The 27,504-nt window shown below is 44.0% G+C and overlaps 1 protein-coding gene and 1 long non-coding RNA gene across 2 annotated transcripts in view; both read right to left on the bottom strand.

Annotated features, from left to right (window-relative positions):
- LOC307222506 overlaps positions 1-3,428 on the bottom strand; it is a 34,622-nt gene extending 31,194 nt beyond the window's left edge. Inside the window, exon 1 of the long non-coding RNA XR_013841789.1 lies at positions 3,178-3,428. This is a non-coding gene — a long non-coding RNA (uncharacterized lncRNA). The remainder of the gene's footprint in view (positions 1-3,177) is intronic.
- An 11,319-nt stretch (positions 3,429-14,747) lies between these two features.
- The window catches only part of CLIC4 (chloride intracellular channel 4), a 52,038-nt gene continuing 39,281 nt past the window's right edge, over positions 14,748-27,504 (bottom strand). The window contains exons 4-6 of the mRNA XM_079987808.1: positions 26,734-26,840; positions 21,031-21,212; positions 14,748-20,450 (exon numbers count right to left, since the gene is read on the bottom strand). Coding sequence (XP_079843934.1) covers positions 20,286-20,450; positions 21,031-21,212; positions 26,734-26,840 — 454 coding nt within the window. The 3' untranslated portion in view covers positions 14,748-20,285. The remainder of the gene's footprint in view (positions 20,451-21,030; positions 21,213-26,733; positions 26,841-27,504) is intronic.

Raw genomic sequence — 27,504 nt, forward strand, 5'->3', positions numbered from 1 at the left:
AACAGTCTCCACTTGTATCAATCCTTTCAAGCACAGTTCAAAAAGTAAAGTTAGTTTCAATTTTCAGTTACTTTTCCTCCTTTTTAAACGCAGAAGAGGACAATGGAAACAATATATTTCTCTTATTTAACTGTCAACATATGTTCTCTTCACTGTCAATGAACTCTCCCAAAACGTCAATCTACTGGCAGCCCGTTTCCAGGTTCAGAGCAGTGGTAATTTAATTTTTATCACTCTCTCCTGCAGGCTACACAATCCAAAATTTCCCCCCTCTTCTCCTGCTTCCAAGGGGGGTTTAATGATTTCAATTGATGGAAGTTTAATCCTTTACATAAGGCTTTCCAAGACCTTAGCTTGCAGCTTCTTTGCTTCAATCTATTTACAAAAGGGGAAGGCGGACTTCCTGTTTAAAACCTTCCCGTTTCGGTACCAAATTAAGACGTTTGCAAATCCAATTTTCCATTCTACTCACGGGTAGTTGTTTGAAGTCAAATTGTCCACAGGAAAAAGTCAGCGCTCTCCGGCAACAGCAATGCAGCTTCACTCCGTGAAAAAAGCAATCAATTCGAAGCACCGCACCACTCACCCCACGTCGCTCCGGAACCCCAAAACTGGGTTTCCCCGCGAGCAGGGGAGGCGCAAAGGGTGCCCTCCGAATCCCACGTTCACAAGCTTCTCCCGCCTGTGATTTTAGTGGGCCTCCGCCTTCGCCGTGGCGGTCAGACCCTGATTTCCACGGAGCAAATTCCTCCCGATCGGAAGAACTCCGCCATTGCCGGAGGCGCCAACCCGGAAGTTCGATTGCTTGTAAAGTTTCATACTTTTTAAAGTCTCACATTGCACATCTTAAAAGCAAACACCTAGTGTTAGCGAATTCCCCCACCAATACTCAAGGGGTGTAACGTAGGCTGGGAGAAAATGAGCCGTCATAGATGGTGAGGAATTTGAACTTGACAGTTGCATCTAATTCAGTGTTTTTTCTACCCATTCAAAACCTTCAATAACTTTAAAGCCCTATACAGCTCAGGACCATAAGTACGTCAAGGACTGCCTCTCTCCATATTGAACCTACTTGGACAGTGTGATCTTTAGCAGAGGCCCTTCTCTCACCTAGTCAAAGCTTGGAGAAAAAGGGTCTCTTTGCTTTATCTGTGCATGCCAATAGGAAACAGGCCCCATTGTCTGTGTGCAGTCAAGCCCTGCCCATCAGCTGGCATCAGAGCTGATGGACAGGTTGGCGTGGTTGGGTGGAAAATAGCCTCATGAGCCAAATTGGACCCCCTGGCAAGCCAAGGTTGGCCTGTGGGCCACAGGTTCTCTACTTCTGATTTAAAACATTTATATCCCATCCTTTAGCAAAAAAAGTATCTCGGTGACGTTCTTTGCTTGTTCCTGCTTTTAATGGGAGCATCTGGGGTGAAGATTGCCTGCTGCTTTTCATATCAGTGACTGCACAGCACACCAGTCTTTGTGCTTTCATAATATTGAGAAGCTTCCAGTTCCTGTGCAGGGGGGTTCACCATCTAGGACAATATGAATATGAAGTGGGAGAATCAAAATGAGGGTGAGGAAGGTTTTAATGGGAAGTCAATGCAGAAAATGTGAGGCTTCCAAAGTGGATGGCATTTAAGGGGGCACTTGCAGTGCTGTGGAGCAACAAGAGGAGGCACAGAGAGAAATAAAGGAATATGTGTTCCCTCTCACTGTGCTCAAACTTCTTCCATTTCTCAACTGCCTCATATGAGGGAGATAAAGGGAATGGAGCCCTCAGAGAATCCATAGTATCTTCAAGCAATGTATTTCGTTCTTGGTGGTTCCATGTGCTGTCTTCAACATGGAATTCCAGATTCAGTGTAGTACAGTGGTACCTCGGGTTACATATGCTTCAGGTTACATACGCTTCAGGTTACAGACTCCGCTAACCCAGAAATATTAGCTCGGGTAATATTTGCTTCAGGATGAGAACAGAAATCTTGCTCCGGCGGTGCGGCGGCAGCAGGAGGCCCCATTAGCTAAAGTGGTGCTTCAGGTTAAGAACAGTATCAGGTTAAGAACAGACCTCCGGAACGAATTAAGCACTTAACCCGAGGTACCACTGTAATTTAGAACAGATCTTTCATTAACAAACAAGCATCCACGTAGGTACAACATCCATCAACAGAATTTCACCTTCCCAAACTGAACAAGTTAATTGAGAGGCTTGCTCTTAAGAGTCTATTCATCTTACTAGGGGTTGTGGCCCTGCTTGCATTGCTTGCCAATCTTGCCTTCCTACCACCCCTTGCCAACTCCCCCCCCCCCCCTCACACCTTGTGCCCCAACCCCCTTCCCTCACAGATCACCCAAACACCCTTTCCTCATAGCACAACCAGACCACTTTCCCAGAGCTACCTGGGAAGATGGATTGATTTTTAAACCACTCTGGCAACTATAGCTCTGTGAGAGGAAAAGAGGTCTCCTAACAATTATCAGCACCTTAAGAAGCTATAGTTTCCAGGGGAAGCCATGACTGTTTAAAGTGGTATGATACTGTTTTAAATGTAGAGTGCAGATAGGGCCTTAATGCAGATTGCTGCATGGTGTGGCTAAAATCGTGACCATGGTGAGGCCTGATCGGTGCAGTAGCAACAGGACAGGGGGGTCTTTTCTGTCGTAGTACCGGAAATGGTTTAACCAACCAAGGTTAAACTTTCTTCTTCTGGTGTTCCTTGATTCTTCCTCAACACACCTTCAGCAAGCATTTGACTTCTCTGTTCAGGGAAGTTTTTAATATGTGACATTTTAGTGTATTTTTCATCTCTGTTGGAAGCCGCCCAGAGTGGCTGGGGAAACCCAGCCAGATGGGCGGGGTACAAATAATAAATTATTATTATTATTATTATTATTCTCTGCTGCTTCAATGTTCTTGCTTGTTTCAGTCTGCCTGTCTGGTTCATTATTAGGTTTTGATGTTTTATTACTGCTTTTTTTTTTTGGTCTTGATATTATTTGATATTTTAATAAAGGTTGATCCAGGTAGCCTCTTTGGACATCTTCATGCAGAGGGAAAGCTGGTTATACCTTTTTACTACTAAAATATACATACATAAACACATAAATTTCATTACTTTAGGATTAATTTAGGACATGGCAAAAAGATTAGACGGTAGAGTTAATGGGCCAGGGATGAATGCTCACCCAGTGTCCAACACCCTCCCTGTCAGGGATTCTGTAGTCTGACCACAAACGGCATTGCCTGAGGCTGGAACTTAAAAGCTAGTCACCTAGTAAGCTCTTTGGGACTCTGCACAATATCCAGCCTCAAAGTTATCTTCAAGCACAGAAGGAAGAATAGAGAAGTGCAATACTGGTTCCTATGATTGGCAGGTAGTATAGTGCCTCTGGATTGGCAAGACCCGCTATTAACCCCAGGAGTCTGGTGTGCTGCTCTGGCCCAGCCAACAGAGCAGTGTTATTTGCCTGTTGAACTTTAACCTTCAGGAAGTTACTTCAAGGACCCTGAATTACCATTAGGCTGGCCACTTATTTTGCCAAAAAAAGTGGAAAGAGGTTTGCGAAACCAGGTGCAGTGTGCCCAAGCCATCGGGAATGGGATGTACCAAGGAGGGGAAATTACAGGACAAAAAGTATGGGATCAAAATGGCCACAACTTTATTGATTACAGATGTAAATAGGTTTTGGAATAGGCAGCTGGGTGAGTATCCTGAATCACTCAACCCATTCACTGGGTGATTATTCCTTCAGGGTTGATCCTCAGTTTTAGGATCACACTATGACAAGAATCAATTCCACAACACAATATTGGGGACCTCTATGCCCCGTTAGCCCCTGTCTGGGCATTTGGAGAGAATCCGTCCTGCTAGACCTCTTTAAAGGGGTACTCTGAAAATTTGCCCTATGGAATACCCTCTGCCAGGTTCCAGCCCAATGTCCTTTTCTGCCAACAAGTTGTGACAATTGCTATGAGGTAGGCAACACTTCCAGAGACGCCAAATTTGTCTACAGGAAAAATTCCTTCCAGGCCCCAAGTATGCTATTTGAATCCTTCCATAGCCAGGTGTTGTATACTCATTGGTCATCTGCTGAGTGTGAATGAGGGCAGACCACAACTTGCTTGGGATTGGACATCTCATTTTTTTGTGGGCTTTTCCTGCCATCCTGCACAATTGACAGAGGGGTCTTGTCATCCGCTGCCTACATGAGATAACCCCCCCCCTGACTCCCCTGCAGCCACGCCAGGCCACAGCTGCTACTGCCAGAACTGATAAGTGGGCCTTGCACAAAAGTTCTCAGTTGCTAATTTAGATGCAAATTTATAAATCGCTGCCACAATTTAAATAGAAATGCAATGCATCTCACCGTAGCAGGGAAGACTGTGACCGGGAGATAAACAGGTGTAAAAGTAAGGTGCACTGCCAAAAACAAACAAAAAACAAACCAAGAGGGCACAGGTTTGCATCAAAATTGCATGTGGTATTTTAAAAGTATAGGTGCACATTTAGAAATAATTACTATCATTCAAATAGAAAGACAATCCATCTCACCATAGTGGGGAAGACTGAGAGATCAGGTGTCCTGGGTGTGCCTGCTCAGTCTGCTGTCCAGGTGTAAACCTCTGGCTCTTCTTCCTTTGGGTTCTTTATTTTTCACCTGGACTTAAACTAGGCAGCCCTTCAGATAGAGGTCTATACTCTCTATAGTAAGAAACCCTGGATATCCTATATACAGTAAATGTGATACAGGTACACAACATGGATAGACCCTTAAAAATCAAGCCAGGCTGCAAAAAATGTTGCTGATTAAGTTGCTTTGAAACACCTGCATCGGGATGGGATAGAAATTAGATTCAGTTCACATTTAAAGGTGAACCTACCTAATTCACACTTTCTGAAACAATACACAAACTGAAACGCAGCCATGTCCCAAAATTCACACTTCTCCTTATTTTACAGTGCAGTTCTCCACTCAAGTTATGTGTACAAAAATTCAAACACTAGCATAAAGTGTACATAAAAAATGAATATATTTGTGAAAGAAACATTGAAAATGCATTATATTAAGGAACGTTACTTTGCAAAAATAAAAAGTTTGTATGAGGTGAAATTGCATATAAACCTGTATATATCAGGCAAAATTCGCTGATTAATTTTCATGAGGATGAAGGGGGGGGGGAAATTCTCAGCTGAACTTTAGATTGGAAAGATGAGAAATGGAAATTGTCAGATTTGCCCATCCTTACCTGTAGGTTTACTTTGGTGTGAAAAGTGGGGGAAGAGGAAGAATGGAGGAGATACAACTATGCAATATTTTCCAGCATTGACTATGCAAGTGGCTTTAAGGAAGCATCAAACACATTCTTTTCCCCATGCATCAATGCTGCAAGCCCCTTTCTATGGTTTTTCTAGCTTAGGGTGACCTCTGCAGGCAATCAGGATTTCTTTAGACTTCTCTGAGTAACTTTGCAGATGACTTAAAGCCTTTGCTAGTACTGATTTTAAAATGCATACTTTCCAGCTGCAACAGTATTTGTACTGCAACATCCTGTGCCTATGTAATTTGGGGCAAGGGGACAACATAAAAAACAACTTTCCTGCAGGGGAGACGGCATCACCTCTGGGGCAATGGTGTGTTTTTTAAGTTCAGGAAATCCATTGTGTCAGAAGGTGGTAGCAGGAGTGGAAACTTCAATGGATTCCATCTCCAAAAGGCAAACTTGGATTGGGAGGTGTGGAGCCAATCTGGTCCCAAAAGCAGGCGGTGCTGTCCTGAAACCTGAAATCTAGAGGCCCATGGAACTGACATCCGGTTGACTTCAGTTGCCTTAAGCACAACTAAGAGGGATCAGTATTTAGCGTTAAATCCTGTTGACGTTAACCAAGATGGTTTCTACATAAAATGCATTTAGGTTCAAACTTAGATTAAATTTGGGCATTGGGTATGACACTAACGAGACTTCACAAGCCCCATTGTTGTGGAGATGATGTGATAAAACCATAAACGTCTATTGTTTCAAGCTGTTCCAGGGAGATGTACAAACCTGTTCTGCAAGGAGAGGGAGAATTATAAGGCATGGTTGGCTTTCCTACCATGGAACTTGTACCATATTGTATTTCTGCAATGTGGCTCTTTTTTTCTAGAAAGACTTCGGATGCGAACTAGTGTGTAATGAGATTGTGAGCGTAACATTGATTCCCACCCTCAGTTAACAATGTCCCCTTTCAATGTGGCAGAAGATTCCCAGGCCTCCATCCTTACTGCCATGCCTCTTGGCATGTGATCACTGAGAACACAGTGTGAGAACCGGAGAGACACAAGGAGGACCTCATCTGACTCTTCTGGTCAACAGCTACTAGTCACGATGGCTATACACAAACTCCAGCATCAGAAGCAGCTGGGGTGGGCTGGTGCCCATTGGGACTGAAAGGGCAGGCTGCAGAGAGCCCAAGGGTGGTTGGAACCAGGGGTAATGAAAGGCAGCGCCAACTCATTCTGGTTTTGTCCCCGTCCTCTTCCCTGTTGAGTCCTATGAGGGCAACATGGAGACTGAGGAGGAGGAAGCTGACAGCCAGTTATACCTCCTGGGCTGGTTGTAAGAAAGATAGACAGGCAGGTGGGGACTGGCTGAGGCAGATTGAGGTTGGTGGGACAGTACCCCATCACCCTAATGAACCAGCCTCCACAGCTCATGTCCCTGTGGAGTTTGAGGCCTTGAGTCCCTTATATTCTGGTGTTTGCTATTTTGCAATGAGTTGCAACTTCCCCTCAAAGGGCACCAACAGCAGGGGAGGGCTATTGCTCTCGCAAGTCCTGCTTGTGTCTGGCTACTGTGAAAAATGGGGTGGTGGTGCCTGGTTGTTTTTCAAAGTAACAGTTGAGGGAAGAGTTCTGAGGCTCAAGATACAGACACATGAGGAGGGGCTTAACTCGTCCCACTATCAAATCCCCCACCCTCGAAGCCTCTGCTTACCTCAGGTAAAGATGGGGGAGAAATCTGATTCAGTTCACATTTAGAAGCAAATTTACCTACCGCAATTCACATTTCCTGAAACTGTGTGCAAACCAAAACACAACCATCCTTCAATATTCACACTTCTCCAAGTTCTACAGAGCAATTTGCCAGGTGAGTAAATGTGTATAAAATGAATATACTCATAGGTAAGTGAAAATAAGATCTAGAAATGAATAATACTTGGTAAAATTGCACAAAACCATGTGCATATTGGGAGAAATTCACACAAAAATACTGATGAATATTTGTGGGGGGTTTTTACAAATAAAAATCACACACTGTTGTGGAACTGTAAACAAACCCTAAAGAAAGCAAAACCAAAAACTGAGAGAAACCAAAGTTGACAAATCTGCTCATCCCTAACCCCAGAGCAGAAGCTTCATAGGGGCACTAACCATCCCTGCCTGACACCATCCACAGATCATTTATGGTTTGCCACCACTTACGGCCGATTTGAAGTGGCTACTAGGCTTAACCCAACCAACCCATCTTACCTCCTGTTTGTGGACGGCTAACATTTCCCTGTGGTCACAAAAACAGGCCTCCAGTTTCTCCAAGAACAAGAACCACCAGGTTGCTGCACTCCTTGCCCCCTCCCCTCCCCCAGGATTAATGGGAGTCATCCTCATAAGGTGTTGTGCAAACGATTATAATAATAAAGCTAATTTCACAAAGTCATAACTTCACCCTGCTTGTCTGATGGCCTCTCTCAGCTGCTGCTGTGCAAACACAAGTCATCTGTTGACAAGCACCCAGTGCGGTCAGCTTGGACCCACCCTTCTTCCAGCAGGTGAATAAGTGGTACACAAGAGCATTTTATAAGAGTGAGAGGGAATCCCTTTGATCTTCTCCTGACTTCCTGGTGCCGCGTCAAATTGAAACCCAGTTTTGGTTTCTTACCTCAGAATTTGTTCCTCCTCAAAGTCCGATCTTTGTCTCCATTGTGGCCATCCTCTGGATATCCTACTCAATAGTCTTGTTGTTCCTTATTCTCTCTCTCTCTCTCTCTCTCTCACACACACACACACACACAGAGAGAGAGAGAGAGAGAGAGAGAGAGAGAGAGAGAGAGAGACATGGCTAGAGATGCAAAACAAATATGTTTTAATCCGGTCAAAATCAGCTAAGCTGCACACATGACAGGTGCCATGGTCTCAAAAGCTTCACCACAAGTAGTGGTGTTAGGCTTAGAAAGTGATGGCAGAGTGATTAAGGTAGCCATGTTTCCTACTTTACAGACAGTCAGTCCTCTCTTTGATCTCTATTTGAAGGGCTGCCATGCATATGTGCATTTTATGGAAATCTGTGCCACCTTTTGCCCTTTTTGACTACTGTGCATGCACTTGCCCCAATCTGAGCTCTTCACTAGTGATTGCATCAAGTAAAACCACCCAGCTCCCGGTGTTCCCACTGCGGTAACCTCTCCCTCCTCTAACTGCTCAAAGCCAGCCTTGATTCTAGGGCACCATTAAAAGGGAACAAGTGGCCCAGGGCTATTTTTGTCAACAGAGATGAAAACCGGGTGGATTTTCTACCTCAGGGGATATATGGGAAGCTGCCTGATACTGAATCAGACCATTGGCCCATGGAGCACTGTCTACACTGACCAGCAGTGGACCTCCTGTGTCTTAAGTAGGAGTCCCAGCCCCACCTGGAGAGGCCGAGGATTGAACCCGAGGCCTTCTGCATGCAAGGCAGATACCCTATGGCTCATCTCTGTGTTGACTCATCTCAAAATTCCCTGCAGGTTGTAGAGAGTGTTTCCAACCATATCTTGGCTTGCATCCACACACAAAAATACAAGGGCTGAGCCAAAATTTGTGAGAGGCTTTTTCAATAAATATTTTACCCACGGTGAAACATCCAACATTGGGAATTGCTTAGGAAAAGCTATGCAAACAATAGTGAAAAGTGTCCCCGTCTTCTCCAATCATCCCCAGCAAGGGAAGTGGCTAGAATACCATTGGGACATCTGGTTTGTGGCTGTGGAAGCAAGATGCTGGATTAGATAGGACTTTGGTCTGATCCAGCAGGGCTCTTTTTAGAGGAAAGAAGGCATATGTGTCAGACTTGGTTTCATTTTATGGAATTTTTATTGCATATTTTGTATGCTGTCACCCTTGTACTGTAAATAGCTTCGGACTTCTTTTCAGTAATACATAAATACATCGAATAAATTGAATTGGCAATATACTGTGTTGAGCTCTTCTAAATTTATTTCTTGCTATTTTAACCTACTGTTGTAACTTCACACGGTTTCTGTTTTCCATTATGTAGATTTGGTTTTGTATGCTGCATCAGAAATGATTTCCACCACCTTTTAAAAAAATTTTAAAAGCCAGACATAAATCCTTAACATCAAGTGTGCTTCCAGACAGGGACTTGATTTGGAAACAGGCAGCTGAGATATCACAAATAGGCCATTTGGCATTCCTTTATTGATTTTATTTTCCCTGGAAAGGGGTAAGTGCAGATTAAATGGCAGGGTGGAGTTGCATTTTTATACCAGCATTGTGTGGACCCTGAAAAAAAAAATTGAATACATAAGGAGCACTGCTCCCAAACCAACAACCACCTGGAATTAACTAAAATAAATGAATAATACATAATATTATAATTATGCATTATAATCCGCCAAAATAATATTTTTGGCAGAAACTTAAAGAGCTCCAAACAGGCCACCATTCAACAGGTGTAGCTTTCCATCCCGACATAGGAACCATACCTACAGAACCATCCCTCCTCAGCAGGGGATTAGTGGGTTGTGTCCAACTAATTTTTACTCAGCAGCCCTCGTAAAATGATATTAGTCATGTTCATTAATTCCAATGGGTCTTCTCTGAGTAGGACAGGATAAAAACCCTTTGCCACCCAGTTCTTCCCATGCATAACTCTGCTCCAGCCCTCCCTCCAACTTGCCTGGACTTGCCCCGACTGAGGCCTTTTTGCTCATCCGTTGCAATGACTTGGGCAGCATTATGAAATCCTCACCACAGGAGATGTTAACAGCGAAGGTAGAAAAAAAATCAAGCGCATAATGCGTTCCCCTTTTAATAGCTTTCACTGGGGAAGCGTTGGCGAGGGATGAAAGCTGTTCAGGGCAAGACGGATGCTGGGTGGAAAGGAACTTCAAAAGAAAACCCTGCCACGTCGGGCGCATTGCGAGGTTTGACACTGCTCTCCGGCAGCAAGGCACCCTCCCCGTGGAGAAAGGCGAGCTGTTGTAACCATCCTGACACACAGCCAACTGCTCGCCTCTTGGTTATAAAACCAGAACAAGGCTGGGCAAGCATGTGTGCCAGAGCCCTCGGGATCTGCTCGGAAGTCACTTTCCCACCCACAAGTGGACACTGAAAGGGAGGGCTTGCCCACCCCCAAGAACCAGGCCCATCTTTCCAGAATCCTCTACTCTAGGCAGGGGGGTAGGAGGAACTGGCAGTTGGGCTCTCCATTGGGATGGAAGCAGGCTCCATTCCACTCTCTGTTTGTTGCACGCAGCGTGGTTACTATTCCACTGTAGTTCACCTTCTACCAAAACACGTTATTTGTCTCGCAGTTCCACTGTGGCGAAATTAAATAATCAAGTAAAGTCTGTTGCCATTACCTTGTTTGTTGCAGACTTCCAACTCTACAATACTATGACCAGCAATTTCTGCCCCAGTTTCTGTTTTCGTTGGAATTCTCCAAACCACCCCCACCAACTGCCCCTCCAGAATCATGATGGCAGCCCTTACATGAATGGGAAGATTTCCCATATCCCTGCTCTCCTTCCACCAGCAGCAACAGCAGCTGCCACCACGTAAGGTTTTGTTTTGTTTTTAAGGGGCAGGAAAACTGTTGGACCCTTCTGCACTCCCACCATCCTCAGGAACATGACAGGCTCTGACTTTGCTTCAAAACTGGCTGCAAAAAATTGAGCTGGTTTGCGGGTGGGTAAATGTTTTGGTTTGTCAAGCCTAATTATGAATCAAGTCAGGCCCCAGGGGTACAACCATCATGACACACAGCCGAGACTACATTTGCCAAACTAATTTCTGTTTTGTTTTCAAAGGTGACAAACTCTTCCACCAGCTTCCAGTCTTGCAGCTATGGGGGTGCAGTGGGGAAAACCAATCTAGCCTTGCTAAGTTGCCTGAATTTCCCATACTAGCCCTTCCAATGAACATAGAGGTAGGTGGCTGTTTTCTTTCACCATTGTCACCTCGGGACCAATGCCTGGGCAAAATGTGCTAGGCCAAGATGGAACCAGGACAAAACACCTGGCAGGTTGTGGCCCCAAAGGCCCAAGACAAGCCCCATGTTTAGGGGGACATATTTTTCCGTTCAAACTCCACCATCCAAATCCTGTAAGTTCAGTCATGTCATCCAGAGCAGAGCCACATGGAACATGAAACCCTCTCTCTGGGAGTCCCCATCCTGCAGGATCTCCACAAAGCCCCTCTACACCTCCATATACAGATGTGGCACAAGTAAGTACATATATCCCCCAACTCTTTAGGCTGCAGGGCCAAGAAGCCAGAGAAAACTGCCCCTGTCTCCCAGAGTTGCACCATTCTTGCTTCAAAGGGCAATCTAGCTTCCATCAGAGCCTTGGTTTAGCAAAATCCTTGTTTTGAAAACCTGACCAAAAAAACAACTCTGATGATGCCCCACCAAGCCCTCTGCCTGGAGCACCAAAGATGTGGAGATGTCATTTGGCATTCTCCTTTTTGAAGTTCCTTTGCTTGATCTTTGTCTTGAAACCAGTTTATTCATCTGTGTGTCCAGTGGTAAGAACACAAGCCTCCCATCAAAAGGATCATGAGTTTGCCTTTTCTCCGTCCTTGGAAAACTTCCAGCATCAGAAGGGAGTGGTTGGCAAGACACACACACACACACACACACACACAGAGAGAGAGAGAGAGAGAGAGAGAGAGAGAGAGAGAGGGTGTTAGTTAAAAGCAGTGCCAGTTTGCCCTTTGTTTCTTTCTGCTCTGTGAACCCCCCTTTTTGGGAGTGAGGGCATTGCTGATAATGGGCTGCAATCAAGTAGTGATGGGTGCTGGTCACCGGCAATTTTGCACCTTGGGCATCTCGTAAAATATAAGAGCAGTCCTACTTTATCAGACCAATCCTCACTTCCCTTCCAGCATCCTACAGTGCGCAATCCAACACCTCTGGGAAAACCACAAGCAGGACATGAGTGCAATAGGCATCCATCACTGCTGCCTCTAAGCAACTGATATGCAGGGGTAGAAGCTGGAATCTGCATACAGCCATCATGCATGTAACCACTTATAAGGCTTATTTACCTTGGTTTGGCTTAATTCCCTTTTAAAGTCATCTACGCTACCACCTATGAACTGGGGCTGGATCAAGAGAGTGGCACAGTCAGGTACTAAAATGTGATCATGTATGAGGGGGGGCATATGTGCTATCCTATAAAATGGGGTTGGTTAACCTGTGGCCTTCCAAATGTTGAGAAATGTGTCCCGGCATGCTAGGTGTTCATCTTAAGTCATAGTTAACATAAAACAGGGTTTAATCCTTAGTGCAACGTGTCAAGTGGACCATTGGCCCAAGGTCACCCATGAGAGCTTGCTTCAACAGGACTATGAAGGTGTTTTATCAAAGCCAGCATAGCAACACAGCATATCTAAAAAGGCTGATGGAAGATCTAGAAAGAGGGCCACGGTTTCTGGTCTTCCCCATTCAACAGATTGGCTTTGAAATGGTGTTCGGATGAGGTTCTAAAGTAACAGGTACGAAGAACCACTTCAAAAGGTGCCCAGAAAGCCACAACCCTCGAGAAAGTGCATCTCAGACGTGGCTCTCTCCCCCTCCTGGCTTCAATTATGTGCCAGCCTCAGAAGAGTTTTCTGTTGAAAACCTGGAGCCTGTAATGAAAGAACCTTCTTACAACGGCTGCATTCCAGGCCTGCTTCAGGGTTTATACTGCGGCAAAGGGTGCAACAGCAGTCTTCCCTCCTGCAGTTTCCAGCAACTAGTATTCAGTAGCATACCATCTCTCACCACAGAGGCAGAGCATAGCTATCACGGCTAGCAGTCACTGGTAGCTTTATCATCCAGGAATTTGTCTAATCCTCTTTTAAAGCCATCCAAGCTGGTGGCCATTGCTGTACCTTGTGGGAGCAAATTCCATAGTTTAGGTGCTGTGTGGAAGGGAAGTACGACTTCTTTCACTTTTCTGCTGGCAAAATAGGCAGCCTTCACAGTTGAGTTCTGTGTGCGCTCTTTTCTATTTAGACTCAATTACTTTTACCAGTAGTGAACTTATTCCCGGAGCAGTGACCCTTCTGTAGCCAGAACGTCACCACGCAGGCACAAGAGGAAAGCTTCAGTAGCCTCAGGGCAACCCCAAGGTTTGCAGAAATACAACATACATGTCACTTTGAGATTCCTATCAGCTGCTGGATTAAAATATCCCCCTTGAGAAACTAAAGGTGTTTCCTTACAGCAAGTCAGTATTGTCAACACTGACTGGCAGCAGCTATCCAGGATTTTCCCAGCCTTACCTGGAGATGTCAGGGACTGAACCTGAGACCTTCTGCAAGCAAAGCAGGTGCTCTTCTCTGGACACTGTATATGTGTTTTTGAAAGATGGTGGAGGGAGACACCTACAGGACAAATGGAAGCATAGCACCAGTTGCAGGTGTTTCCCCAATCCTGCTGTTCAAATTGTGCCTGGATAACTCACTTGCAGAGGAGAGACTGTGTTGGACCACCAAGGAGAGCATTTCTCCATCTGCCCTGCCCCACCCTCTTGTAGGATTTACTCCTGCTCTTTGTGGCCTATCTGTGGGGACTGCCCCCTACATTTGGCAGGAACATAAATGTATTTGGATTTTTTGTTTTTATTTAGTTTTGATATGTTAAGATTTTGTTGTCTTGATTTTGTGGGTATACGTCATCCTTTGTGAGCCACCTTGGGGGGCATTTTTTGCTATAAAGCAGCATAGCGATAAATTCTTAGCTAATGTGCAAGTTTCTTGGCTGTTCTCTGAGCAAACAGCTTACTTCAAAATGTTCATTTCAAATTCAACTTCCAAGCCAATCTCAAGTTTCCCACATCTGAATCTCAAATTCAAAAGCCAGCAAAACAGATGTAGAAACATAAGAAGCTACCATATATCGACGCAGACCCCCTTTGGGTCCATCTAGCTTGGTATTGCCTAAATCAGTGTTTCTCAAACTTGGTTCTCCAGCTGCTGCTGGGGCTAAGACTCCCATCATCCCTGACCACTGGTCCTGAAAGCTAGGTGTGATGGGAGATGTAGTCCAACAACAGTAGAGACCCAAGTTTGAGAAACGTGCCCTAAACGAACCTTCCACCCTCCAGATGTTGCTGACGCCAACAGCCATCAGCCCCAGCCTGCATGGCCAATGGCCAGGGATGATGGGAGTTGTAGTCCAGCAATATCTGTAGGGAATCACATCTGTAGGTGATGGGAAAGACCTCTCTTGAGCTGAGGCACTGCAAAGCTACAGTCATTCGGAGTAATGTCTACAGTCATTCCGTGGTCAGGGCTGATGAGAGCTGGAATCCAGCAACATCTAGAAGGCACCGGGTTAGAGAAAGCTGGATTACACTGCCTAGTAGCATCTCTCTAGGGTTTCAGATGGGAGTCCTTCCCATTTTAGGATTAAACCTGGGACCTTCTGCATGCAAGGCATGCCCTCTACCCCCTGAGCTATAGCCCTTGCCCAGAAATCCAGAGAAAAAATAGCCAAGATCATATTAAGTGAAAAATATAAATTTTATTTTTTAAAACAGCTGCCAGCAGTTTGCCAGTATACCTGTAAAAGATATTCCAGAAAAGTGAAAAGAGAAGCATATTACAATATATCATAAGAGATTCCAGGTATCTCTGTACAAACGCCAAATCAATGCCCTGCCCATTCTGGGAATCTGTGCCCCCGCCCACCCAGATGCAACAGTTGAGCAGATAAAACAAGATGATATATATTTTTAAAACACGGTTTGCTCAGAACAACCTTTTCAGGTATGTTCAAAAGGATAAGAAGGAACTTGACTGTATCTAAGCAATTGTGGTTTTAACATGGGATAAAACGTCTACTGTTAGTCACAGCTGGGAGGGGACAGTTATTCATTTTTAGAATGAAGAGTTGATTTAGCATTGCCTCTTAAAGCAACATTTCACAAAAAGGCAGGTAGGCAGGTGAGTGATAACCAAGGTTCCACAACCCCCCGCCAAAGAATATACATGTTTCAAGCACTAGGGAATGAAGCCAGACCTCAGCTCTCATGTGTAGCCCCCCGCCCCACTATGCATATAACTTTTAGTATGAATTAGAACACCTTTGTGTGTTACATTTAGACACTGGTAGGCCCTAGAATGGCCAGATTTCTAAACTGGTTGCTCTTTGTCACTGTTAATATTTGCACATAGCTCTAGCATAGTAAGATAGGCTAGACCAATTTCTGTGGCCCACGACCTTTAGAGGCTGATAACAAACAGAACCAATTTGTGCACAAATGCATGTTGAGCTGAGTCCACAGAAAATACTTTTGTTACAGAGGCCTGATCTTCAGCTGTGCTGGCTGGGGCTCATGAGAGCTGGAGTCCCACAAGGAGGACTTGACAGAGGTGGGGAACCTGAGGTTTGCTTTCCTACCCCTCCGTGCCCAGAATGTGGCACACTGGTTCGTGTGCGAGTCAGACAAGTGTAATGATTTCACAAACGCTCTGCATACTTTTGAGAGAAGTGTTCCACCTGTTCTCTTTGTTCCTCAAGGCTCTGCCTGCTGAGCAAAAGTGACCTTGTTAAAAAGGCATCTCTTGATATATATGTCATGCAATTTTAATTCTCTGGGTTGTAGTCACTACAAGTGCTACTCAGAGTAGGCCCACTGAAATGAGTGAGCCCAAATTAATCATGTCCATTCATTTCAAGGGGTCTACTCTGATGGAGCATGACTAACACTGGATATAACCCACAGCTTTTCTTTTAAAAATAAATTCTATTTCACTATAAACAAAATAAGCAGAATGGCCAATTATCTTATACAAATATGACCCAACAGAGAGCATGTGGACAATGCATCATCCAAAACATTGGAATCCGTAGTGTCATGACATCAAAGGGCATAGGACAAGGGCAAAGACTTTTCCTCCTGAATTATGTTTGCAGAAAGGATTTCAGGGCCACCTCAACCCTTCTTGTTACTTGTGAAGCAGAATCCAAGCAGCAATCTGCACTCAGAGTAACATTAGATGCAGCCAATTGGGATGTTCCCCTTCAGTAGGAGCTGCCTCTCAGAGTGGTCCAAGCCAGCAGGTTCTTTCAATGGCACAACTATCCTGTGGCTAACAATAATACATGCACAGAATTTCCCCAGACATACCAGTTCTGAGATGACTTCAATCATTCTAAATATTAACACTCCTGCCTATTTTTAGGGCAAAAGTGAGACAAGCTGTGGCCTTGTTGCTGGACTGCAACTCCCATAATTCTGACCTTTGACTGTGCCCGCTGGGGCTACTGGGAGCTGGGAATCAAGCAGCATCAAGAAGGCCACAGATTCCACTCTCCACCACCCGGGTTTAGGCAAAGGAGTGATTCCTCAAATGCTCCTAGACTGACAACTAGAATGGGAATTTAAAACATCTTTGGCTATAGGAGTGGAAAGGCATTTTGGAAGTCACATTAATACAGGAGGAACATTTAAGGAATTGCTACAAGGAGCTGCTCTTGCTCACACTTCTGGTTCTCATGCAACTATCATCCCATGCTCAAAAGTCTGAGGATGGTGGGTTTGGGGAATGTTTGTGAGAATTAGACCTACATTTGCTATTTTGGAGGCTAGAAGCAGAATGTCTGTTAAGAATGCTTATGTAAATAAAAAATATCAATTTTGTAAGAAACTGGCAAGTGGCAAGATCATTAACTCTTCAGTTTTGTGCAGGTTAGGCAAGTTCCCAAACTATAAATACAGTAGGTACAACACATGTCTTTCCTCACTCCCTTCTCTCCAACCTTGGAAGAATAAATGTTAAGTCAAACTTGGGGTTTTCTCTGTCTTCCAGATAGTTAATCTGTATATGAATGCTACCAATTTCATAGGCTAAACAAAGGTCAGCTAACAGGAATTCCTTTCATATTTCTGTTGCAAAAACGTAACTATAAAAAAAATTCCCATTTGATGACAGAAGCCCCCCCATCCACAAACACACACCCATCTCTTTATTCATTCAAGAGGAAAACTGAATGCTTTCACCCATGTGAGCTGCTGAAGTTAACCAAATGGTTGATCACTTGCAACCACAAATTATGCACCTTCTCGTGTGGGAGAAACTGCCTCTACTACACACCAAGTGGATAACTGGTCACACGAGAGAACATTTATGCACATCAATATTACAGAAGAGATAATGCTTCTCTGTAAAATATACTGTACTTCCAAATGACTTCTCTGTTCCAACTTAATGGAATCAAGAGCATAAGATTCAACTGCTGCCTACATTTCAAACTGGAAAGGTTTCGTCAAACAGAACTAAGGCATAATCAGCATCAAATGATAAAGGTTGTCCTGTGCTGCGGTGTAATTTAAAATAAATTGGCGGGCTGCTTCCTCCCTTTTGACTGATACTGTTGGGAGGTGCCGAGTCATTTACTTTCATGACTCATTAAAGGTACGCTTTCAAATAAACACAATCCACCAAGCACCAGTTCCGGGCTAAATGGATCCAGTAACCAGATGGGGAAATAGCAGTTACATAAGAGGTGGTTATGTGGACAGTTACTTGGCAAGAATTTGAGCTAATGGCCCACATCTGACCATCTTTTTCCTCGAATCCCATCTGGTCACACCGGTCATCCTACCTTCTAATCTGAAACTTTAAATTTGCCAGGCAAAATGACAACTGGAAGGCAAACAAGTGAGGGCATTAGCAGGACAACAGCCCTGTGCATAAGATCCACCATGCTGTACAACACAATTCTACCCTTTGGGTACCTTACCCCCCAAATGTGTACACCAAGCTGGTCAACTGACTTAAAGGCAAAATCAGCAAGAAGAGGAGCAGATTTCGGGCCAGTGAAATTAAACTAAGAGGTACAAACATGCTAGAAAAGGTTCTACCTTCTAGTGTTTTGTGTCAAAGCTGCAGGATGCTTTGGGCCACCCTTAAGCCTAAGACTGGCTTTTGTGAATACTGGCAAAGAGAAAGAAGGCACCACAAAGGCATGTATAACAAATACAAAGCTATTACTGAAATCATGTATCTACTTATTGGATCAGATCACAATGTAAGTATGATTCTTAGATTTAGAAGAAGAAAAAACCACAAAACTAAGGCTCTTGACACCAAGTCCCTCACCAAAATGAAATTTTGTACAAAAAAAGGTTCCCTTATCCTCTTCCATGCCCTCACTTATGCTGAGTAAGCCAGGCTGCAATGCTACACACATGTACTTGGGAATAAACCACGCCAAACTCAGTGCAACTTGCTTCTGAGCAAGTATGTACAGAGTTGGGCTGCAGAAAGTCTGTTAACAGGAGCCCTTATATCTGCTTTAAAAATGTACACTCCAGTGTAAAAGTTACAAAAGGTACGCTGGCAAGAAGACTAGTGTTGATTGGCTGGAGTAGTCTTTGATGGCATTTAAAATAAATAGAAAGTTTGCTCCATACCTCAAATCCTTGCCTTTCCTTTTATTAAAGAAAACCCAAGTCAGAAACACAAACCATTTTTGTTTTTACAGTGCTATTCCTTGGTGCTGTTCTAGAAATACACAACTTGGACCTTGAATGTGTTAATGATTGTGATGTGAAAAAATATAGATCGGGTACATATGCAGCAGTCAGGTGTGACTTATTGAAGGGAGAAACAATTGAAAGAGGGGCTGAGAACTCCACATTCCACACTTACAAACGACCAAGGAGAAAATTATCAATATGGAATTATGCACGTAAGGCAAAACAGTTGGTATCTAAAGGCCACTTGCACATATTTAAAAATAAAAAATAAGTTACTTGCAGGAATCTGACATTAGCACAGTGAGAAGAAAGCACCCCTGGCACCCAACCACAGCATTTCTTGCTAGCAACATAAAAGAGTAGTTACATGTTGAGTAGAAACATCTGGCATATTTAGGCTGCTTGACAGCTCAGGTTTGGAATGATGTTACTTAAGAAATAAATCCCACATACTGACAAGCCTCCTAGTGCCTTAAAAAAAAAAAAGCAACTTGCTATCATGGCCTTGGATTATTGTGCTTCATCCAATAAAGATGTCTTGCTTTTTGATCCAATCAGTTGGAGACTTATGTACTCCCCCTCCACCCCCCAATGCAAGCATATGCAGTGAACCCTTGTCACCTCCAAGAACACAGTTTATTGGGTTCCTGGTGTCTATGGGTCACAGCTTGTGGCATTTGAACTTGTTGAAATGTGCCTTTTTCCTCATGAGCAGGCATGCTTGCCCAAAGGTTTTGCATGTAGCTCTTTTCGGTAAGGCAGTAAGAGGCTTTGGTGCACTGTTCAGACAGACCAGCAGGTACAGTGTTTCAGGAGAGCTAAGGTATGCAATAGCATCTCGAAAATACATAAATAATCCTTAAATCACACCAAGAAGTGCTTCCTAAACAAATCTGAAAATCCCAAGATGCAATTTGAGATTTAAAGGCCACTTTATATAATCAGAAGAAGCAAGTGGTAAAAAACAACATTTCCTTAGGCTGAATCACCTAAGTTTAGAGCTGCGGAGGCTGTATTCGCTCTGCAATGAATAAAATTCTGCGCATTAAAATATTCTATCGGAGAAGAGCATGCTGAAGCCATCTCCCCAACAAGCCAAGTGTGTGCAGACAAGAGAGAGAAGGTGCCTTCTAATATAGGGAAAGTGTTCAAACTTGCACTCCACTCCCACTACCTGAAATGCTCAGTCCAGGAAAAGCTTTACCACTCGGTTCCTTGGACTATGTAAGATGGCTGTCCTACCTAATTGAGACCCATGATCTGCAGGCCCAGGTAGTAAAAGTAGGGGTCCCACTCAGCAGTTCTGGGCCAGGTTCCAGAATTGCTTCACTGCAACATTAACTGCTGTGCTCAGCTTGCTTATTAAAGGATACAAAGCAAGCAAACGGCATAACATTGGTTTGCATTTTTTGAAAGAGAAAAAATACCTGGTCTACCCAATGTAACACTGAATAACTGCAAGTACATGCAAAGTAAATCACTATCTTAAAAAGACAAAAGGGGAGCAGTCTGTTAAAAGAAGCGTTTCGTTATGAAATGTGTGCGAAACACTGCTTATTTAGTGAGTCTCTTAGCTACATCGCTGTAGGCGAATTCGATCTCTTTGTCTCCAGGACAAGTGTTGGTGAATTCATCACGACCATAGGCATTTGTCAGGTATCTCCAAATCCCAGTCATTGTCTTGGGAATATCGAAGTTGCGATACTTTTTGGCCACAACCTAGGAACAAAGAAAGGGAAGAACAGCTGTTTTACAATGTCCAAAGAGAGATGGGACCAGCCCATAATTTTTGTGCTTTGAGACTGCAACCAGAACCACAAAATAGCATCAGACTTGTCTGCATATAAGAATGAGAGGGGAAGCTGCTTAATACCAAGTCAGATTACTTTCCATCTTGCCTAATACAGGGGAAGGGGTAGAGCTCAGTGGTAAAAACAGAGGTAGAGTGGTAGATCCCAGATTCAATCCTAGGCATTTCCATGTAATGCTGGGAGAGACTGAAATCCTGGAAAGCAGCTGCCGATCAGTGTAGGCAATATTGAGATAGATGCGCCAATGATTTGACACAGTGTAAGACAGGGATTGAACCTGCAACCTTCTGCATGCAACTTGGTCTGGGTATTGCCCCTTCCCTGTAAAATGAATAGGAAGCTTAGCATCAGTGGCAACTTGTAGGTGTGCAGGCACCCAACAGAATTTCCCAAAGCCCATTTGCCACTACAGGAAATTATCTCGTTCAGTTGAGTCAAGCGCCAAATGTGTGCACATGTAAACTAGCCCTCAAGGTAGTTCCACCCACCTTGACAATATGTAGTTTGGGCAACAAGTTGCAGTCTGCTAGCGTCATCTCATCACCATCCAGAAACTTGCGGGTGGAAGCTGCGATATCCTCCATGCTGTTCTCATCAATCTCATCAGGGAGAGGTGTATTCAGGTACTCATCCAACTTCTGCAGAGTTTTCAGAAGGCCTCTCTCCAAGGCTGGAAGAGTTAGCCAGTGAAAAAGGAAGAAAGAAATCCAATGGTGCTGGATAAATCAATCACAGTTGAAACCTACGTACCTAACCCCCAATGGAAACAGTGCCAAGCGATCTATGAATCAAGCAAAAAAATGGAGAATCTGTTCACTTGGGGTGCCGTTTAGAATGTGGCCCTTTCAGCCCTGATGAAGCACTCAATTTCTGCTTAAGCTCCATTACTGTTGCATATTAGTTCTTGAAGTAACAGCAGAGGGCAGTCTTCACCAACATTTCTCTCCTTACAGGAAAGAGAGCTTTGCCCCGCCTGTCTGAAAGGCCATAAAAAGAATGTAGGGTTGGAGAAGTATTTACATAACCCTGCAAAAAGAGGATATCAGCAATGCTCCTTTTCTAAGACAATCCAAGCAATGGCTTCTAAACTTTAGAATGTCAAAAGAAACCCCGCTTCTACAAGTACTAATGAATCAAAGTAATGAAGGCTTTGTTGCTTCTACAGGCTAGGGCAAACAAGATTTTACACCTTTAAGCTCTGCCTCCACTGAACCCAGGAAGGTCTGTAAGATGTAGAAAAAGCAAACCCCAGATCGGATTTCATAGCGGGAGCAATGTGCCATCAAGTAAAGTTGCTCTGACAGCATTGAGATGAATTCCAACTAACCTCTGAACATCTTGCATGGCAATTAAGAGAGAAGCATTGCCCTTAGCCTGGAATGGGAACTATGAGCCATTCTGTGGGACTGTCTGCTTTGGAATTCTCCCATCTACTGCATGCATTCTGTGTTAGTCACAACAGTGTCGTTTCCAGTTTTGAGCCAATGCTGATGTAAGTTTGACTTCAAGACAATGGCTCCCTCCCAGAAACTCCACAGGAGTAGCCTTTTTCTCCCCTGCCCCGGCCCCTCAATATCTTCGATGAGTAGGAGAATCCTTGGAGCATTTGGTGCAAAACTCCTCTGGGTGTGTGCAATACTCCCCCCACCTGCTCCAATTCAGAAAAGAAACAGCCATTGGGCATGCAAGCTACAGGACACTACTTGGCAGAACAGTGAAGAAACAGGCCAGCTTATAGTCAAAGCAAATTCATCTGAAACCAAGTGAAGTAGAGAGTCAGTAGAGCGTTGCAGTATCCAAAGACTACTCCACAGAATTCTGGAAATTAACCTACTTGGACCTGTGCCTCCATCTTGCCTTCCAACTAATGTCTAGCTATATCTGTTTCCCAAAGCTCAATGCCATCAGGATTTATTTTAGGTAATCATGGCTATGTGTATGCTGCAAGTCCATGCAAGTCCAGAAAAGCCACAGAATGAAATACTTGCTGCAAAATTTTAAGAATAATCTCTAATGAAAAATAAGTTTCTAGCCCTTGTGGTTGTGAAGACTTGAGAAGGATTGCCAGTGGGTGGGACTTCAGTGCCCTATACAGCTCCTCCCCCATGACTACAGAAGCGGAATTATGCAGAATAAAACACGCATTTCCGCATGATTTCCACAGATCACAAAATACAGATCGCTAAACTGTAGAATGCTGATCTTCAGCACAGGGCATAAGTGAGCTGGGACTATCTGATATATTCAGGGTTAAAGGTGAGCCTGAGACAATCCTCATCAGTAGCTCAGCCTGCAAATGACTTAAGCAATAACCTACATGGCCAATCCACCCCTAAGCACAGTATTTTATAGGCCACAAAGGAAAAAAGCAGATAGAAAGTGAGCAGAAACTGTAACAGTGTACAAAAGCCACCAAAAAAAATGCACCATGGAAAAGATACTGCTGTCAATATTGTTTCCTTACAATGAGCTGCTGTATGAGGTCCCTGTGGCAAAAGGTCGCCTAGCAACCACAGATTTCTCATTTACTAGCAGGAAACATAATCCAAGGTCTATAGGTCTGTGGATTCAGTTTAAGTGCCATTTTTAGACCACCAAGGGTAGCACACTGTTTGATACAAGAGGAAAAAATTGGCAGAGCTTTCAGAGAAAATGCCAACGGTAGGTATACCAGGCAATAAAAATTATGAGTATAGAATTTTCCAGCCAAGTCACTAATTATTGGTGGGGAGCTGAAGCTAGAAAAATTCCAGATTTTCACAAGAGTCACATAGGACAGATTTAGGCTAAACTAGGGACGGGGAACCTGGATCCCTTCAGATGTTGTTGGACTCCAGCTCCCTTCATCCCCAGCCACTGGATATGTGGGCAGGGGTTGATGGGAGCTGGAGTCCAGCATCATGAAGAGTGTATGTTCGCCACACCTCAGTTAAAGGAAAGTAGATTTGGCTGGAAAGAGGAAAGATTTCCTAAATGATGGAAAGCTGGCCCTTGGAAAAAGCTGGCTGTGGGTATTCATCATAGCTACATTTTTTTCAAAATCTGCTTCCTGGTGTAGATCATAGCATCCCTAAGAACCTCAGCTTTTCTAGTCTAGTGCCTTGCCCACCTCCTACTCATGGCTACTGCTTAGTGTCTTTCAGATTCCATTGCTCACCTCTCTCTTTACTATCAGAGGATTGGTCTACTACAGCTTGTGGCACATTAAAGAAACTTGTTTTGGCATGAGCTTTTGTGGACAAGTGTCCACTTCATCCGATGCAAGGAATGTTATCTTCACTTGACAAATACACCTGCGTATAAAGCTGTGGACAGTGGGGGCACATGGCCATGAAAAAACAGAGCAGCAGGAACAGATGCACATGAATACATAAGACTAAGCAAGCGGGTGCACATATGAACACATTTTACAGCCTACTGAGCTCGTATTTGAGTATTTCCTTCTGTATCTGTGCATATTTGCTTGCAGGCAAACTGAACATTCCTTTTGTGCATCTGATGAAAGGGACTCAAGTACACTTAAGGTTGTATCACTATAAATCCACTTGTCTTTAAAAAGGTGCAACAAGACATTAACCGTCTGAACCAATACTGCAAATGGATGTGCACATGTTCTAGATGATTTATCAAATTATAATCTAGCCAACTTTTTAAAATTCATGATCAAGATAAGCCAAAGGGCTGGAAAAAAGATGACCTGCTTCCTCTCTTTTAAGACACACTTTGTGTGATGTGCAACTTTTAACCTACACAAAAGATTGTGAACAAAGGAACTTATGCAGTAGCAGATTCTATGGAATTGGCTTCTTTGATACTCACTCAGAAGCAGTTCCATGCTTCATGTCTGTACAATTTCACTTTAATGCAGGTTTCCTCTCCACACCCCTAGTCAAATAATAATCCTTGGACAGCAGTTCCAGCAGAAAGAGCCAGCATGAGCCCAATTTATAGCTATCAAGAGCTGGCCAGAGGCACCTATGGTGCAAAATTCAAACAGAAGTCGGAGAGGCAACAACTCCAATTCCATGCAAACATAAGTTGCTAGCTTTTGATGAGCATGTGCTGTTGAATACAAATAGATGTGAATGACTGTCCTGAGGATACACAGTTGCTCTCAGAATGCAACAGCGTAAGGGCTGTTAAGCATAAGCAAGGTGGTTGCGCAAACAATGACTCCAATGCTTTTTAGCAGCTTTGGCAATTTTATGATTAACTTTAATGGGCCATTGTTGTCAGCAGAACTTACAAAAATCTCATGAGGCACATGCACACAGCTGGCACATCTTTTAAATGTGAAAAGCCCGGAACTTCAAATTAAGGGATGGAGAGAGGAAACAGCTGGGCCTTTGCTCAAAAGGTGGGAGTCAGTGCCAAGGACCATAATGTATTTTCCAGATGAGTGAAAGACAAAAGCTATGGAAGGACAATCCTTAGGCATAATGACAAAGGAAGCGTATTTGCCCATTTCAAGGATAAAAATTAGGGCTGAGGAAACTCATTGAAATTAATGTCCTTCAGTGGGTCTACTCTGAGTAGGACTAACATTGGGTACAAGCCTTAGCCTTTAAAATAAGAAGCAACTGGCTGCTCATGACTACACAAACAAGGTGTGTCAGTTTTGCTGACTACCTGAGAAAAGGGCCATGTACAAAAACCACAAAGCTCAACATTTCACAGGGTCCTATAGAACTTCATTCATTTCAATAGGGCTTGCACCAGACTATTGTTTTTTGGGGTGGTACCCCAATGTATGAATCAAATGAAGTTTACCATTTAGCAGCCTCCAAAGGCACCCAGAATCTGCCTCCATGAGATGATATACGCTTCCCTTTGTCTCTGGCTACAAAAGTACACTCACAGAGGTCTCATCCCACCAGGCAAGAGGGCCAGCTTTTACTTGATGCCTCAGACCAAAGATCACTATAGAAAGTGTGGACTCCAGCATTGGCCAGACTTAGGAAATTAGAGCTGGGATAGGCTGCATGAGCTATACCTTGTTTGCTTCCAAACATGAGAACAGAAGGGTTCTGGGCCTTGTTCCAGAGCTCACCTGCTGCTCAGAAGTCATAAACAATGCTCTTGAATGCAGTCTCGGCAGGGCAGCCATACAGATGTTGATCCAGTTGCCATTAATGCAGTGGAATCGCCCACTTCAGCCCCTCAAGGTCTAGAATAGGAAAGCCTGTGGCTCTCCAAATGTTGCAGGTTACAAATCGCATCCCTCCCGACTATTGGTTATGCTGGCTGGGGCTGATGGGAATTTGAGTCCAATAATTTCTCGGGGGACCAGACTTTCCATGCCTGGTCCAGAAGCCTTTAAAAGCCTCACTAAGCCTTCTATTCAAATGCATGCACTAAAACACCAACGACACTGTCCCCTACTTCATTTCTTTTTATTTTGCTGAAATTCTAGTTAAGAAAAAGATAATTTGAAGTGGACATGTGCCAGGGGGTTAAACTCTGTCTGATTACTGCATGTTCTCTGCCACCAGTCACTTTTTCCTTTGCAGAGTTGTAAACATGCAGGTGGCGCTGTGGGTTAAAGCCTCAGCGCCTAGGGCTTGCCGATCGAAAGGTCGGCGGTTCGAATCCCTGCGGCGGGGTGCGCTCCCGCTGCTCGGTCCCAGCGCCTGCCAACCTAGCAGTTCGAAAGTACCTCCGGGTGCAAGTAGATAAATAGGGACCGCTTACCAGCGGGAAGGTAAACGGCGTTTCCGTGTGCGGCTCTGGCTCTGGCTCTGGCCAGAGCAGCGATGTCACGCTGGCCACGTGACCCAGAAGTGTCTCTGGACAGCGCTGGCCCCTGGCCTCTTAAGTGAGATGGGCGCACAACCCCAGAGTCTGTCAAGACTGGCCCGTACGGGCAGGGGTACCTTTACCTTTAAACATGCATTTGAAAGCTTATGTTGGCAACCGGGGTGGAGGTGGGAGCAGTATGGGTAATTTGGAACACAGAAGGCACAGGAAAAAGATTGAGCACCTTCTGCTCCCCACTTCTCTGCTACTACAGAAGCAGTTCTAAGGAAAGATAATCAAGGCTTTGCCGAATGTATTGCAAAACATGACATCAGCTCTTAAGGCAGTCTGTGTTTGGAAGAAACCTCTACTTGGGCAAGCTAAGAAACTGAAGGGGAAGATGGATAGCAAAGAGAGCTAATGCCACATAACACACTCAAAAATAGATTCCCTACCTTCATTTGCTTCTGGCCTGGAATTCTTGATAAATGCAGAAAATTTAGCAAAGATGTCCATTCCAGCAGTGTTTGATTCTGGATGTTTTGGTGAAAGCTTTGTGTACCTGAAGAGAAACATATATACATATATATATTTGTATTTGAATTTACAGTGTTATTTCAATTGCAACAATGGCATTGTACCATATAGGTTGGGCATATTTCCTTCCAGAATGTTTTATTACTGATGGCATATATTTGCATCATCGCTTTGTAGCTACTGCAAGCTGGGAAGAGCACAGTGGCAGCATAACTACAACCTTGTTCCTGTGTTAAGCACCTGAAAGAAACAAACATAATGCTCCAGTGCCCTTCTCAGAGCACATGGGAGAGAGTTCCATCTGCCTGAACTCACAGGAGTCATTCATTCAGTGTCAGAGGCCATCTGAAATTTTGCCAAAGCAAGCAGTGGCCAATTACATTACGCAAGAAGTGTGGTGGCTTAGAAATGCTGCGTTACCCTCGTAATGAATTCCACAGATTTGCAGAGTTAGCACATGGAGCTCTGCCCTCCCCTGAGAAATATTTAAATGGCTGCAACTTTTTAAAATACGTTGCTACTTGAGCAGCAAACTGTTTAGAGTTTTGTCCAAGTACCAGATCTGCCCATATTTTTGACAAGCCTTCAGAAACATGTTTAGCGATGAAGTTATATTCCAGAAAGTCCCAACATGCACATACTGAGACGATTTCAGTATTTCTTCCATTAAAAAAAGGGATAACCCCTTG

The sequence above is a fragment of the Podarcis cretensis genome (genome assembly GCF_951804945.1).
Source record: "Podarcis cretensis genome assembly, chromosome: 8".
In the NCBI taxonomy this organism is placed as follows: domain Eukaryota; kingdom Metazoa; phylum Chordata; class Lepidosauria; order Squamata; family Lacertidae; genus Podarcis; species Podarcis cretensis.